This window comes from Dendropsophus ebraccatus, chromosome 10 (assembly GCF_027789765.1).
Source record: "Dendropsophus ebraccatus isolate aDenEbr1 chromosome 10, aDenEbr1.pat, whole genome shotgun sequence".
NCBI lineage: Eukaryota > Metazoa > Chordata > Amphibia > Anura > Hylidae > Dendropsophus > Dendropsophus ebraccatus.
Genome location: NC_091463.1, coordinates 78214623 through 78231801, shown reverse-complemented (window position 1 = coordinate 78231801; position 17179 = coordinate 78214623). Strand labels below are relative to the sequence as shown.

At 45.2% G+C, this 17179-nt stretch overlaps 1 protein-coding gene across 1 annotated transcript in view; it reads right to left on the bottom strand.

The window, feature by feature from the left end:
* The window catches only part of LTBP4 (latent transforming growth factor beta binding protein 4), a 90433-nt gene that overhangs the window by 41893 nt on the left and 31361 nt on the right, over window positions 1-17179 (bottom strand). The window contains exons 2-4 of the mRNA XM_069943502.1: window positions 10411-10626; window positions 7531-7772; window positions 3458-3560 (exon numbers count right to left, since the gene is read on the bottom strand). Of these exons, the coding sequence (XP_069799603.1) occupies window positions 3458-3560; window positions 7531-7772; window positions 10411-10626 (561 nt within the window). The remainder of the gene's footprint in view (window positions 1-3457; window positions 3561-7530; window positions 7773-10410; window positions 10627-17179) is intronic.

Here is a 17179-nt window from a genome sequence, read left to right as displayed (position 1 = left end):
CTATTATATAGTAGCCAGCCCTCCCCCATAGTCTCTTATATAGTAGCCAGCCCTCCCCCATAGTCTCTGTAACGGGGGGTTGGGAGCCTGTCATCCCGGCACGGGGGGTGCCAGGTCTCCTTTAACTGTAAAATAATAAACTTTATACTTTACCTTTCCACGCCCTCCATGTCCTCTAGCTTCTGCCCACTCCCTACCTGCTTAGCCAATCACTGACGGAACGGGACAGTGCCTGTCAGTACAGAGACTGGCTCAGAAGTGCAAGCAGCGGTGGGTAGCCTGGACATAACCCTTAGTCTATGGCACCCGTCTTCTAAAGTGAGATGAAAATTGCAGCAGGGGGAGAAGAGCATAGCAGGGATCCTGTCACTGTACAGGCTGTTAGCGGTTAGGGAACCATGAAACTGAAGAAAGATTGCCTTAAAGGGGTCCTTAATCTTATCTTTATTGTGTTTAAGTAAAGGCATAATAATGTATGAGTGGGCTCTATTGGCTTGTCCACATAGTAAATTACATGTGTATTTTACACTGAAATTTGCAGACATACCATGTGCAGATGTTATTCAAATCTACAAAAATCTGCAATGCAATTTAAAAAAAAATAAAAACACGGATTTAGCGATATTGTGTAGACATTCCCATTGAAGTCAACACAAGATGGAAATTGTTTTGGATTCTGTGCCCAAATTCGTTTTTAGCTATTATGGTGTTATGTCCTCTGATGAAGAACATCATCACATTCAAAACACGTTAGGGCGTTTCCTTGTTAAAAACCATGTCGGGTTCAGACTTTCAAAGATTGCTGGAAAACTACTGCTTTGGATGCTAGGATTGTGGTGAGAACTTTCATTGCATTGGGATTGTAAGGTGAGCTGGATCCTGGAAATTTTAGTATACACTACACTATTTATATATAAAAAAGACACAAAGCTTACCTGTTCCCGTGCCCGCGTTGTGCCGCATGACCGGGCTCCCATACCCCGCCGGGTGTCATCTTCTCCCAGGTTCCGAATACGACCCTGCTGAAATGTCACAAGCGGGTGGGGTTTAGCCTGCTCAGCCAATCAGTGACTGCAGCAGTGTCCCACCCCAGTAGCTGACTGGATGAGCAGGGCATCTGTCAGCCAGGTCATGGTGTAGCCGGAGGGGAGCTAAGAAGATAGCCGGCAGAGGTCCAGGAGCGAGATGCAGCTCTGCACGGGCGCCGGAACAGGTGACTATGACTTCTTTTTAATGTTCCCCCACCTCCAGCCCAAAATAATTTCTTTGCCTTCCCCTATACTTCTCCTTTAATAGAAACCATTTTCCATAGATTACTATTATGACAAAGACACAGTAATGCTTCTCCACTTTCAGAGAAGAAAAATAACTTTATTTGCCAAATAACTACAACAATAAGGTCGAATTCATAAAAACCTACAATTCTTATAAACAGTAGACTCTTCTTCTTGCCAAGGTTTACTAACAGCAATGCATTAGTAACATAATTTGTGGCCGGGATGATAGATATTAGTCTGTGGTGTTGCCAAACTGCAGCATAACACTGGGGTCTTTTGTGAGTTATTGGAACGTTCTCCTCCGTGGTGAAGACTTACGAGGGAGAAGAACTCCCGTGAACCCAATAAAGCTTCTCCCTTGTTTTGTAATGACATTTATCTATCACAGATGGACAGGATCTCTGCTCTCTGGGTAAGGACAGATGGGACAGATGTGAGCTTGGCATGGCAATGATGTGGGTGGTTTCTGGAAGATGCTAGCTCCCCCTCGAAGGATTGATTCACAGCTCAGCCACATCTTGCCTGAGGTAATGAGTGATGGCGCTACAGTGTTAGCTCGGCGCCAGTTCTACGTGTCCCTAACACTTATCGGTTCAGCACATTTTGTGTTGTTCCCGTTAATCCTTCAGAATGATTACATTGCCGCGGTGAAAAGAAACATGATAATATCTGCAGCTCAGCCCTGTAACATGCATGCATCTATGCTTAGCCTTTGTAGAGGCAATGGTGGAGGCCAAGAATTGCAAGTTGTTTCTAACACATCTAGGATTTTTTTAAGGTGTGAGAACATGTTGCACAGTCAGAAACATGAGGTACAAACCTTGGAAGTTGGATCACAACCTGAACGTTTAACTGAAGCACTTAGCCCTAGGTTAACAGCCGAGGAGACTAGGAATAGCCAAAGCAATGCTTGTAGCCAAGCCTCGTCTAGACCTAGGGTAGGACTCAGTATCAGTAGATCAATAGATAGATACATATGAAGGGCTGGGGAAAGGGCTAGTTAGCCCCTTGTGGGAGGAAGTTAAGTCAGTGTTGAGACACTCAGTTCTTACAGTCTATCTACTATATCTACTATGCAGTGCTAGACACTACAGAGGGACAAAAGTCAGGGATTATTCCAGCCCACGCTGTGAACCAGTCTACAAGGTGCAGGGCAGTATCCTACAACACAAGAGAAACTAGCCTGGAGAGAACAAAGCTACCAGTAGGTCTATGTATTCTATCTCGCAGTGCAAGTCAACCGGGAAGACTCGGACACTTAGCTTCACCCAGGTAACCAAGGCTGGGGCTTATATCACCCTATTAGGACGAGTCCGTCAACACTGTAGGGCAGACGGTGGTCAGACATTAGTCTAAACACGGGTACAACAGTATCTTTCTCACTCTCAAGTATTCTTCAAAAGTTCTACATTGGGTTGGGAATTCCTCTCTTGTACGCTGCTCTACTCTACTCTAAACTCTCCAAGCACCGCTACAACTACCTCTACTATATTCTACTCTTTTAAGTATTTCCACAGCACAAACCAAGTTTAAGCACTAAAGTCTGTACAGAGATTATCTACTTGCGGCCAATGTGTATTGTTGAGAGACTGTACAGTAAAGCTGTTCTATTTTTCTATCACTGGGACTTAGTCATCTTTTCCTCCGCACCAGCACCTATACACATTAGCCGCTCAGGACTACTGTGACAAGAGCCCAAGGGACCCATCACAGCCCGGCAGGTCACCGACCATTTCAGGGGAGTACAGCCAGCCATCCTCTACAAAGCAGGTACTAACATTACACCTAACACTGGCGTCACGACTTTTACATCCTTGGCTGAGCTGTACAACAGAACCGACCAACCACTACAGAAATGGCATCACCAGTAACACCTTAGTACGTCAACAGTCGAGCACCACAATAGGAGATAGATAGAAAATAGATAGATAGAAGATAGATTATAGATAGACAGACACAGATAGATAGATAGATAGATAGATAGATAGATAGATAGATAGATAATGTTTATCCATATCCCCCAACAATGTACACACATGCAAATGCTTTATCTATACTGGATAGATCAAAAGAGAAAATTTTATTCCACTGACAAGGTTTTTTAAATAAAATCCAGCTCCATAACATTGGAGGGACGACACTGGACCAGGGATGTAAGCTGGTAGTAAAGAAGCTCTTACCATTGGGCCCAGGGCAGGGCGTGCAGTCATGGACACCCCAGGCAACTCCAGACCCCCGGCAGCAAACCTCCTGGGTCCTTAGGCCAGGAAACGGGGAACCACACTTAAATGCAAGAATAAATCTGAATTAACATGAAGGGAAGTCAGATGTTCTGGCATCAGGGATAAGAAATGACATAAGTTGGAGCCAGTGTTCGCTTGTCTTATGTTCCTCCCAATGGTGTAACAGTAAATTAGTTCTAGCAGACTCATCTATGTGCTATGTTTCTGTCTCATGGAGCTTTGCTATGTCACTGCTCCTTGATAAGACCCCAGGAGATAGTGCGGTCATCATTTGGAAATAAAATTTCTATTAATCATGAGGATGAAATAGTCAATCAGCAGACTGAGGATGAAGCCAGCTAACCGGCCCCGGGCCAACCCCTTAACTATGAGGAGGGACAAAGACATTAGATATCAGTCTCCTACAACGATTATGACAGCCTTGGCCGGCCATCAAGTGAACTTTCTACATGAGCGATTATTCATAAGACTGACAAAATATGACACATAGCTGAATGGCCAACTGGATTTTGTCATCTGTGGTTTTTGTCTTTTTCTGGCCTTCAGAATGAAGATGAACGGCGGAGATAGGGGGCATGCCCGATTTATAAAATCCGATCACATTTTTGGTGGACTTTTTTTATGTAAGGCAGGAGGGATAGAGGGGATAATTGGGCTGATTTACTAATATTTTGCAGGCAGCAAATTGTCGGGTTTTTGTCCATTTTCGCTGTCGGTTTAGTGTCTAGACACATTTACTAAAGATGTGAGACACAACCCAACGCAAAAACCGACAAATCCGTCATTTTTGTCCGAAAAACTGCCAAATAGGCATGTCATGGGTGTGTCCTTCAAAACCTGCCACAACCGACAGATTTATTAAAGGAGAAGTCTAGGGATTTTGAAAATCCGGCAGCCAGCAGGGGCAGGGGGAAATTTGATAACAAGTACGAACTTCTCGCTGTGCCTGCGGTGAGTGGTGGGACTGGCCTTGGGATCTTCTTGGTGTACACGTCAAAACCCAGCTGATGAACTGGCCGCTAAGCCAGTCAGTTACTGTTGCTGGACGCTGCTCTAGTCACTGATTGGTTGAGCGGCCAGTCCATGAGCCGGAACAGGCATTTTCACCCCCGAGTCATGACATCATCACAACTCAGGGGAAAATGACTTCAGACGGGGGTGCTAAGGCCGATCAAGCCTCCTACTCGTTATCAGCATCCCTGCTCCTGCCAGCTGCCGGATTTTTAAATTTCTCTGACTTCTCCTTTAAGCGAACCGTCATTGTTTGACGGAAAAAATATGCAAATTAGCTCTTCTCTAGAGGGGAAAAAAGAGCAAAGACCAACTTCAAAGGATAACACTGTCTTATATGATATTAGAAGGTGTTATGAGAACAAATGCCCATCTGTATCCACCAAACATTTCCTTAACGTCTATGGTCAGACCGTTTTTTTTGTGTTTTAGGACACGGAATCTTGTAGTACGTTCCATTTGTGAAAACACATGGAACATACTAAAAGATTCAGTGTGGATAAAGCACTCCTGTTGGGATCCAGATGATATTTTGGGCATGAAGCCAAAGCAATAGCACCTGCAGCGGCCTGATGGAAGCCATGTGCTAGCAGCTCTCCACTGCCTATATTTGGTGTCAGAACTGATAAGGAAAATGTTCACATAGTGACAATTTATACAGGATTGTGTAAGAGAAGCTTTGGTTTCCAGGTACGCCTTGTTTCTGGATAGTGTTAAGGTGGATTTTTGTCATGTTTTGTCAGTATATTGCTCTTTGAAGGGATTATCCAGCATTAGAAAATATAGCTACTTTTTTTCTAGAAACAGCGCCGCTCAGGTTGTGTGCAGTATTGAAGCTCGGTTCTATTGACGTAAATGGAGTTGAGTTGTAACACCATAAACAAGCTGAGGAGAAGAGTGGCGCTATTTCTGAAAGATTGCAGCTCTGTTTTTCGAATGCTTTAATTCTACATATCTTGCTTAGACAGACATGTGGTATTCTGTTTGTGTTTACTGCTTTTTGTTTCTATTATCTGTAGGTATAGATGGGAATAACAATAATATTGTCTATGGAACTAATTCTGTTGAAAGGAGTTGGTGGCAAGTAATAGAGATGAACACAACTGGAGTATGCTCGAGTCTGATCATTTAGCATTTGAATACCAGTGGCTAAAGAAGTTGGATGCAGCCCTAGGGAGTCCAGGAAAACATGGATACAGCCATAGGCCGTATCCATATTTTCCCAGCCTCCCTGGGGCTGCATCCAACTACAGCCACCAGTATTTAAAGGGGTTTTTCATCACTACAAAAAGTGGCCATGTTTTTGTAGCGCTGAATAACCCCTTTAAATGCTGAACGATCAGACTCCAGCATGCCCAGTTGCGCTTATCCCAGCAAGTAACAGAATTATGACAAGACCTGTATAATGCATTTCTTGAACAGCCAAAACTGAGGTGAAAACAGAAGGACAGTAGTCTGCCTGCGGTGAGGCTGCCGTGTTCTGGCCACGTGCGGCTGACAACCCGTCTGTTTTCACCGTTACTGTTACTCTGATTTATGGTCATCTTGCTTGTTTCAACCCCACATATGACTGCATGTTATATTTGATGCTACAACTCATCTGTCCCATTCACTTAAAGTGTCACTGTCGTTTAAATTTTTTTTGCAGAAATCAATAGTACAGGCGATTTTAAGAAACTTTGTAATTGGGTTTATTAGCCAAAAAATGCATTTTTATCATGAAAAAGCAGTTTGAAGCTCTCCCCCGTCTTCAACGTCTCTATGGAGAGGGGAGGTGTGGAGGGAGATAAGGCACCAAAACAGGACAACAAATAGTTAATTTACAGCTACATCATAGGGCTATCTCCTATGAAGTCAGCACTGACCTCTCTGACCTCTGAATACCGGCTTTCACACAGTTCCCGCTGTGTAAGCCTTTGTTCTCTGCTCTCTGCTGGCGACTAATCTCTCTCCTCCCTTCTCCCCCCCTCCCCTCTCCATAGAACAGACAAGGCTCGACTGGTGTAAAAGAGTCAAGATTTCCTGATAATGAGCAGTGACTGAGAGAGAGGAGGGAGGGGGGGACCTGGGTAAAGTCTTTTTAAATGCAGATAATGGCATATTTGCCTAATAAACCCAATTACAAAGTTTCTTAAAATCATCTGTACTATTGATTTCTGCAAAAAAGAAAACAAAACACGACAGTGACACTTTAAAGGGGTAATCCAGCGCTACAAAAACATGGCCACTTTTCCCCCTACTGTTGTCTCCAGTTCAGGTGTGGTTTGCTATTAAGCTCCATTTACTTCAACGGAACTGAGTTTCAAAACCCCACCCAAACTGGAGACAACAGTAGGGGGAAAGTGGCCATGTTTTTGTAGTGCTGGATAACCCCTTTAAGTGGAGACAGCAAGCAATACCAGACACCATTTAGTGATGGTGCTGTTTATGGTAGAAAGCAGCCATGCTTTACTATTTGTGAACAACCTCTTTAACTAATCTTAATTCTACTTTTTTATTAACAATTTTTTTATTCTGTCTAATTTAGAGGCAAGTTCGGATGATATGTGTTGTATTGAGTCTTTATATGTGTCTGGTGTGGAAAAAGCATCCTTAAAGGAGAAGTCTGTTGATTTCTAAAATGCGGCAGCTAGCAGGGGCAGGGGGGAAAATCCCACTGTGCCCACAGTGAGCGGTGGGACTGGCCTCATTACTGACTGGCTGAGTGGCCCATCCATTAGCCGGGTCGTGACGTGTCAGTGCCGGAGATCCCAGAGCCCAGCGGGATTCCCGAGGCTAGTCCCGCCATTCACCGTGGGCACGGGGAGAGGTAAGTTCCTACTTGTAATCAATTTGCCCCCTGCCCCTGCTGGCTGCAGGATTTAAGAAATCACCAGACTTCTCCTTTAATGTCTCCATTTACCATGTATTACTCTATGTTAATAAAGTATCTATGAAAACTCACAAACATATTGGTAGAACTTATTTATCTAGTATCCCAGGCTAAACACTTCTCATACCTGACCATTTTCAAGTACTCTATAACAGTACCCATAGCCAGAGTTTTCTGTGTAGCCATTGATTCTGGGGCTGCTTTGAGCCTGTACTCTATACAATGGGACCCTGTTCTCCTGCCGGCGGGAGTAGACCCTGCGGTCAGCATTGGAAAAGCCATCACGACCGTCCACACGTTCCACCTGATGGATGTTCACTGAGGCCTCGGGAGGGTGCTGTACATGGACTTTAACAATGGATGTTCCTCCTGTTAAACAGAAACACGAGTTCTCACTCACAGTCTCTTAATAAGAAAGGCACTTTGGCTGCCCATAAGGCTTGCAATCTTTCAAATTCTCTAGATGCTGTGGATTCCAATATCCCTTGTCTTCGAATATCTTACTCTAAATATGCCTGTACACCTTAGGCAAAAGTCAGCCAAATGCACCAATTTTGGCAGGTTTGTCCAAATGTTTAAGCTGGGTTCACACACTGTATACTTCAGGCAGTATTTGGTCCTCAAGTCAGGTCCTCATAGCAACCAAAACCAGGAGTGGATTGAAAACACAGAAAGGCTCTGTTCACACAATGTTGAAATTGAGTGGATGGCCGCCATATAACAGTAAATAACTGCCATTATTTCAATATAACTGCCGTTGTTTTAAAATAACAGCAAAAATTTGCCATTAAATGACGGCCATCCACTCAATTACAACATTATGTGAACAGATCCTTTCTGTGTTTTCAATCCACTCCTGGTTTTGGTTGCTATACAGCCTCACAAATACAGCCTCAAATATACATAGTGTGAACCCAGCCTAATTAAACTGTATGGCAACCTCCCATCTCTCCTTCAACAGATGATGTGGGGAAAGAGAAGGATCGGGTGTGTTGGACATCAACTGCTGACCCTATTGTTCTGGGAGAGATAAGCTGCTGCCAGAGCTATCTGGCTGCGACTAAGGCCACATCACACACCCGTAGTGCAGTCCATGGCCGCAGACCCGCGGCCGCGGACCGCACTACCATATGTGTATCCGTAGTGCTCCGTGCTTCACGGAGCACTACGTTCACACATCATTGCCCCGGAGATCCGTGCCGCAAAAAACCGGTCCGCATTACAACATGTCCGTTTTTTTGAGGCACGGATCGCGGCCCCGTATACACGTACAGACGCGTGAACGGGGCCATAGGATAACATTGGTTTCATGTTCTGTCCGCAATTGCAATTGCAATTGCAATTACAGACGTGTAAATTAGCCATTACTTCTTCCCTCCCCATAGAAGACACAATAATGTTCATGTGTATTCAGAGGTCACTAGATATAGTTGTCACTCAGCCAGCAGCTGTTAAAAGTATACTGCAGTCTTTAGCCGGCAGTCACCTCTCGTCCTCCCCATACACTGGAACGTTTGGCATAGCCAAGTGTTCCTGTATTCTCTATTGGGAGGAGAGGGTTAAGCCGCAGCCAGAGAGCTCTCAGAGTTATGTCTCTCAGAACAAAAGGGTCAGGCAGTGATTTTCTATTATGCCTGACCCGCTTCTCCAGTGACATCACCTGTCAGTGGATAGCTGGTAGAGCCCCATACACCTTATAATGACCCACAAGCAGCAAGTATGGCCGACGAAAGTCTAAAGTTATGGGGACCTTTATTCTGCATGTTGTCACACAGCTAATGTCGCACTACGTTTTTGCCGTTCTTTTTTTTCATCTGTTTTATGCAAAAAAAGGGATGTACTTGTGCTTTGATCTGTTTTTCCACTGACTTCAATTATTAAAAAAAAAACGATCAAAACGCATTCTTTTTAGTGTACACAAAAATGTGTGCCCTAAAAAAAAACAAAAAAAAAAACGGATGTGTTTTGATCCGTTTTTTGGTCCTTTTTTTATTTTTTTATGGAAGTTAATGGAAAAATGGATCAAAACGGATATACTAATACATCAGTTTTTCATCAGTTTTTTCCCCCTTGTAAAACAGATGAAAAAAAATGTACTGCAAATACGCAGTGTAAACCCAGTAGTGGAACACATATTTTTATTGGACCCAGCTCCTCTTGTTGGGACAGTGGTGCAAAAATCTGTGCTGACCACCCCCAGCGCCTGGACGGGCAAGGCCAAACCACATACACAGCCATACAGTGGCGTAGCTACCATAGAGGCAGGGTTGGCAGCTGCTATGGGGCCCGTGGGGATGGGGGGCCCGGGGATGCACAGGGAAGATAAAGAGTGTCCTGCATTCTTCTGCATTTCCTTTTTTTTGTGTTGCAGCATGTAAGTGAGGTTAGTGTCACTTACACACTTCAGTATTTAAGGGGTTAAGCAGAAGATAGTGCTCCTGCACCTATGTATTTAACCATAAGGGCTCCTAATGGGCCTTATAGTTAAATACAGTGGACTGACAGAGCAAGCAGCGGCAGGCAGGAATCTGGCCACAAGAGATTTTATTTTTTGGCAACATCACCAAATATATATATATATATATATATATATATATATATATATATTTTTTTTTTTTTTTATTATTATTTTTATTATTATTATTAGATCTACTATGCTATGGGGCCCCATGAATCCTAGCTACGCCCCTGCAGCCATATACATTAATGGGGGAGATTTATCAAACATGATGTAAAGTGAAACTTGCTCAGTTGCCCCTAGCAACCAATCAGATTCCACCTTTCATTCCTCAGAGACTCTTTGGCAAATGCAAGATGGAATCTGATTGGTTGATAGGGGCAACTGAGCCAGTTTCACTTTACACCCTATTTGATAGATCTCAATACAACAATACAAATCTCAATACAACAATATACAAAGTGTCCCCAATGACACAACTTTACAGTTTGACATAAACAATACAAGTCCCCAGGCCAACCTTAGATCAATGCCATTCATTCTGCGTACCGTCTTTCTCTGGCTGATGGTTGGACAGGGGTAACGTATACACAGATTTAGTCATCAGATTCTGCTCCACGCTACTGTTTCGGATTGTGTACGCGGCAACCCCTTCTCGGGGGGATAGAGGAATCTGGCAGAACTTTCCCGTGAAGTTTGGAGGACAGATGCACTTGTCCTTTTTAATGCATAATCCTCCATTTTGACACAGAAGAGGGCAAAGAACTGTAAAACAGAAACATATGGGTGATAATATAGCTTTTGGATTTGGTGCACATAGTAGTATCTAGATCTCCCAAAATGTGAAGGCTTTGGCCATTGACACTGTGTCTTTTACATGATACAGGCAGATGACTACTTGTGGTGCACCACGGCCTTATCACAGTAATGGCTTGAGTTTTCTTCCAGGGTGAATCCCATTTTCCCATAGGGCCGTGCAGAGGTGAGGGGCCGACAAGCTGTTGATAGTTACCTCAGGGCACACTCTGGTATCGTATGCTGGTTGATATCGTGTCGGAATGTTGGTGTTGTCAAGGCGGCAAAGACACATTACATTAACAGCGTCACTCATGTTCTCAGTTTGTGTGTGGAACTCTAGCTCATTTTCATTGAAGTGAATGGAGCCAAGTTGTAATACCGCACACACATCCTGAGGAAAGGTGTGGCATTGTTTCTGGAAAAAAACAGGCATATTTTTTCTAACCCTGGATAACCCCTTTAAAGGGGTTATCTGGTTAGGTAAAATTCATGTTGAATTATCCCCTTTCCTGGAGACTAACAATTAATTCCATCCATTATCTTTTCACTTTCCTTCCCCCAGTTCTGAGCTGCTGCTTTCTATTGAAGACACAGAAAACTGTGTGTGAGCTGTTCTCTCCGTCCCACTTTGATCTCTCCCTTCCCTTCCAAGACGGCTCATGTAAACAGCGTCCCTGTCTCTGCACTCAACTAGACCTCAGATTAACCTTTCTTACATTACAGAGTACAGAAACAGCTGGCCAGGGACACTGTTTATAAGTCTCAGAAGGGAGGGGAGGAGGGGGTTCAGAGCTAAGATAGGGAGAAAAGCTCACACACAGTTTTTTGTGTGTTTGGTGGAAAACAACAGCTCAAAACTGGGGTTAGGAGACGGAAAAGATAATGGGGGAGATTTATCAAACATGGTGTAAAGTAGAACAGGCCCAGTTGCCCCTAGCAACCAATCAGATTTCACCTTTTATTTTCCAAGAAATCTGTGAAGGATGAAAAATGGAATCTGATTGGTTGCTAGGGGCAACTGGGCCTGTTCTACTTTACACCAGTTTGTTAAATTTTCCCCAATAACTATGGGGGAGATTTATCAAACATGGTGTAAAGTGAAACTGGCTCAGTTGCCACTAGCAACCAATCAGAGTCTGTGAGGAATGAAAGGTGGAATCTGATTGGTTGCTAGGGGAAACTGAGCCAGTTTCACTTTACACCATGTTTGATAAATCTCCCCCTATAAGTATAGAACAAATTGTTAGTCTCCGGGGGGAGGGGGTGGGTTTATAATTTAACCATTTTTTACCTATCCGGAATACCCCTTTAACGCAGTTGCAGAGTTAACCCTTCAGTGTGAGTGTCATGTTGAGTCTACTGCTATTTGGTTAGCATCTTTTCATGGGATTCTACACTTACAGCTTCTGCATGGAGCCTTATCCCTTTGCACGCACAGAGCCCACACTATCCTCATGAAAACGGAACATAAACAGCGGACTTGGTTTTAATAATTCCCACGTTGCCTTTATATTCCCCGCCCTACCCCAACATGACTATGTTTATAACTGACTATCATTCCCTGCTCCACCCCATCCTTCCCCTCTTCCTTTCTCCCACTTCTTCCATCCACATAACATTTATTACGTTGTATTAAAAAATTGAAACAAAGCGCAAAAAAAAAGTAAACCTGCAAAATCCATCTCCTAATTGATAGCACAGCTGCTTGTCTAGCTCATGTGTTGGCTCAGGGTAATAGTTATGATGTAAGAAGAGGATTGGTTTCCCCGCATACATCGCATGATATCTGAATGTCTAGCATCACAAAAACATTCGACCCTAGGGATAACACCAGTAATATTCTTTATCCTTTTATATCTGGCATCTAACCAGACCAACACATCTGTATATAACATGGTGAATGTTGTGCCGTAGATAGGCAAACTGTGTCCCGCTATCTCTCATTGAACGTACAGGACAAGGACATCTGGTCAACCTGTAAGGAAGATGACGGTATACAACAACAATGCCATAAGTTACAATGATATATTACTGACAATGTGCACATCGTTCTCTGCCTCGTTTTTTAGAACTGTACCACCCAGAATTGGAGTACGCCCTGGGGTGCACATCTGCCATTTGTCATAAAGGATTGTCCAAGTGTGGCAATGACTGCTCTGGACAATGGTGGAAAAAATCCAACATGGCAGGTCACCTTTTCCACAGCTGTCTTTGGTCATCATCTGTCACGCTCATTCATGTAAGGAAAAGCACAAGCAGTCAGAAGAAAGTCATCGAATCAGTCTTTCCAGCCGTCCATAATCTCTAGTGTATGACCAGTTTATAATATTGGGCTGATACAGCATAATCTTATATCAGATGGTCGGCTCTAGCTGGTGGGTAATGAATCCCAGCTATGAAATGGGTGGGGAAGGTTGTTTTACACTTTATATTTTATTACAACCTCTGGGACCGAAATGTTAGAAAGCCTTGGCTGCCTGTTAGCGTGTTGCCTAACGTGACGGCCATGGCAGCCCACCCACGTACGTAGCAATGACATAGTCATGAAATCAATGACAGAGCATGCTTTGCTTTAGGCCACCTTGCTAAGCGGCCTTTATCCAATGTCTTTTCCACCCAGATGGTCATCGCGAATATGTGACAGTGAGTAGAAGCAGGCAGGACCGGAGTAGGTCTATGACATTCCTGGCCCGCTAGATCTCAGTCCAAACTCCCCCGGATTCGGCACTGTGCTGCAACTTCTGATGTAAAGCAGACTCTCACAGAAACAGCATTGTGATATAGTGTATAATCGAGGCTGGGTGTGTGGACGGAGAGGAAAGACGCCTGGTTAACTTTTAGGTTCTCAACTAAGGAAGGTTTCAGCAAGAATCATTCAAGCACAGGAACACTGGAATACACACTGTGTCAGCCATCTAGGAATCAGAGAGCGTCCTGCAGTGTCCCAGTACCCATATCCTAGCCTCAAGTTGTCATGTGGTTGATTGCTATCCTGCTAAGTATCTTGAACTGTTTCTTGGCAATGTTTGTTTTTATGTATATACAGCAATTTTACTTATCGAACTGTTAAACACCATACTGAGGTGTATGGCTATGTTCACACACACTGTCGAAATGACAGCGGTTTTTATGGATTATTCATATAATAACATTACACAGAAGCAAGGTGAAGACAGGTTTGCTGAGTCCCCTACAACCTATGGCAGGGATGGAAGGTGGGGCTGAGGGGAATGATAGAGCAGGAAGAGGAAGCAAGCAGCCCTGCAGTTTGGAGACTGTCTGGGCACATAAAACGCTAGATTCACAGGTCAGAAAGCTCAGTGCTGGTCTGGGAACTAAGTGAGAGAAGATTGCAGGTTGTTGTGTTGTTCAGGGCTGCCTTTTCTCCTCTTTGTGCTCACTCATCCCCCTTGGCCCATCCTCCTTCATAGACCAAAATGCACACAGAAAAGCTCCTTCTTCTGAAGTGAGGGGGGAGGGGGCTACAAAACGGCTTTTTGAGCACAGAAGGAAACTCTTTTGCTTAATAAAACCTAGTACAGAGTTTCTTAAAATTACGTGTACTATCGAAACTTATTGATTTCTGCAAAGTGACATTTAAATGACAGTTACACTTTAAGGGTTTAAGGGTTATCAACACTGATTTGTATTTGCCACACCTAATGGTCACATGTAAGGAAGTAAAGATTTGGTCACATAACACCTCCCTAGGCAGCTTCAATGTGAAGAGACCTCTGTGGAGGGAAATCTGTCTAGTCCACCTCTTTCCTGGTTACAACCAATCACTAAAAAAAACTAAGTGCATCCCCCTCTTCCCAGAGGAACATAATGACTTGGCTTGACCATAGGAAGTAGAACACTGTTTCTTTCAGTTTTAGTGCTAAGCCTCACACCAAGCCTTGGGCCATGACAGCTCAGTTTCCAGTAACCTACTACCAAGTCTAAAATTCCTTTGAAAGAAGGTCAAGCTACAGAAAGAGATGCCTTTACCTCTTTAACAACTCTAAACCCAATGCACTCAAGCCTAAAAAAAACAGCAAGAAGATCAAACCCACAATGAAGAGATTATTTTGCCTCTTGGTGCCCCTGAACCTGATACAGTAAAAGTTTATCTTCAAGTGGCAAATAACCCTACAACCTGTTTTAGTTGCTGCCTTTGCTACAGGTCAGATCTGGACTACTTAAACAGTAACCATGCCATTGTGTGAAGTCAGGGAGTTTAGCCCAAGAATGCCCACAATTGAGTTGTTTCAAAAAGACTATTAGTAAAGTTATTTTACAGGATTCTAGTAGCGGAAGTGTAATTCCTGCACTTTGCATCACTGAAACAGTCATCTTGACAAAAGCACTTGCTGGGCTCACGACGGACTATAGGAATGGCCGTACCACCCTGCCTTGTGACAATACAACAATACACTAATACCCCCAGCTAGGACGCAGCATAAGGCTTACTACAGCCTGAACACTCAGACCCCGATCAAAACTTTTTATGCGTCTTTGTTACACACGTCAGAAGTTGTTTTTATAATGACATAGACACTTTAAGAACATTTCTGTACCTCTGCTCACAATTGGGCCCTTAGAAAACTAAATACTGTAGTTTTCATAAAAAAATACTATATACAACTACATGAAATGTGAGATTATAAAGACCCAGTGAAAGTGTCTTCTTGGTATTACTGTTCATTTTTGTAAGGCAATGGCCATTAATATTTGTCAATGGGCAGCAGATGTTAGAGTCTACTGAAAACACATGGAGAAATACAATAGTAAAAGACACTGCAGGGGGGACATCAGTGATTATGTAATTCCTATATCCATAGTTCGGGCTCAGTATATGCTGGAAAACCATGCTGAGTTTTGCAAGATACAAATGCTGTGTCCACTGGCGGAACTACCGCCGTAGCAGCCGTAGCGGCTGCTACGGGGCCCCGCCGCGTCAGGGGCCCGTGACGCGGGCCCCTGGAGCATACATATCCTGCAGCACCCGGCGGCTGAGCATGCCTCCCGGGTGCTGTAGCCGGGGGCCGGTCCCGTGCTCCTCCCGACCCGGAGACTCCTTTCCCCAACCATAGGGAAAAGGAGTCACTGGGCCAGGAGGAGCACAGGACCGGTCCACAGCGCTCATGTCACCCCCTGTCTGATGCACGGCTGCCGTCTGATGCCGCGTCCTAGCCCCGGCAGCGCGCGTATCATAGAGTTCTGTGTGGGCTTGTGCTGCGGTTCAACTTCCGGCACAGAGACGTGTGCCGGAAGTCGCGGCCACAGGCCCACACAGAACTCTATGATACGCGCGCTGCCGGGGCTAGGACGCGGCATCAGACGGCAGCCGCGCATCAGACAGGGGGTGACAGGAAAAAGGCTCGACGGGGGAGCGTGTTGTTAGGTGAGTTTTTTTCTTTTTTTTAAACTTACATTCCTCGGAAGGGGGCATCTATAAGGAAGGGGGGGGGAGAGAGGGGGGCATCTATAAGGAAGGGGGGGGGAAGAGAGGGGGGCATCTATAAGGAAGGGGGGGGAGAGAAGGGGGCATCTATAAGGAAGGGGGGGGGAGAGAGGGGGGCATCTATAAGGAAGGGGGGGAGAAGAGAGGGGGGCATCTATATGGAAGGGGGGAAGAGAGGGGGGCATCTATATGGAAGGGGGGGAAGAGAAGGGGGCATGTATAAGGAAGGGGGGGGGGAAGAGAGGGGGGCATCTATAAGGAAGGGGGGGGGAAGAGAGGGGGGCATCTATAAGGAAGGGGGGGGAGAGAAGGGGGGCATCTATAAGGAAGGGGGGGGGAAGAGAGGGGGGCATCTATAAGGAAGGGGGGGGAGAGAAGGGGGCATCTATAAGGAAGGGGGGGGGAGAGAGGGGGGCATCTATAAGGAAGGGGGGGAGAAGAGAGGGGGGCATCTATATGGAAGGGGGGAAGAGAGGGGGGCATCTATATGGAAGGGGGGGAAGAGAAGGGGGCATCTATAAGGAAGGGGGGGGGAAGAGAGGGGGGCATCTATAAGGAAGGGGGGGGAAGAGAAGGGGGCATCTATATGGAAGGGAGGGAAGAGAGGGGGGCATCTATATGGAAGGGGGGGAAGAGAAGGGGGCATCTATAAGGAAGGGGGGGGGAAGAGAGGGGGGCATCTATAAGGAAGGGGGGGGGGAAGAGAGGGGGGCATCTATAAGGAAGGGGGGGGAGAAGAGAGGGGGGCATCTATATGGAAGGGGGGGAAGAGAGGGGGGCATCTATATGGTAGGGGGGGAAGAGAGGGGGGCATCTATATGGAAGGGGGGGAAGAGAAGGGGGCATCTATAAGGAAGGGGGGGGAAGAGAGGGGGGCATCTATAAGGAAGGGGGGGAGAAGAGAGGGGGGCATCTATATGGAAGGGGGGGAAGAGAGGGGGGCATCTATATGGAAGGGGGGGAAGAGAGGGGGGCATCTATATGGAAGGGGGGGAAGAGAAGGGGGCATCTATAAGGAAGGGGGGGGGAAGAGAGGGGGGCATCTATAAGGAAGGGGGGGAGAAGAGAGGGGGG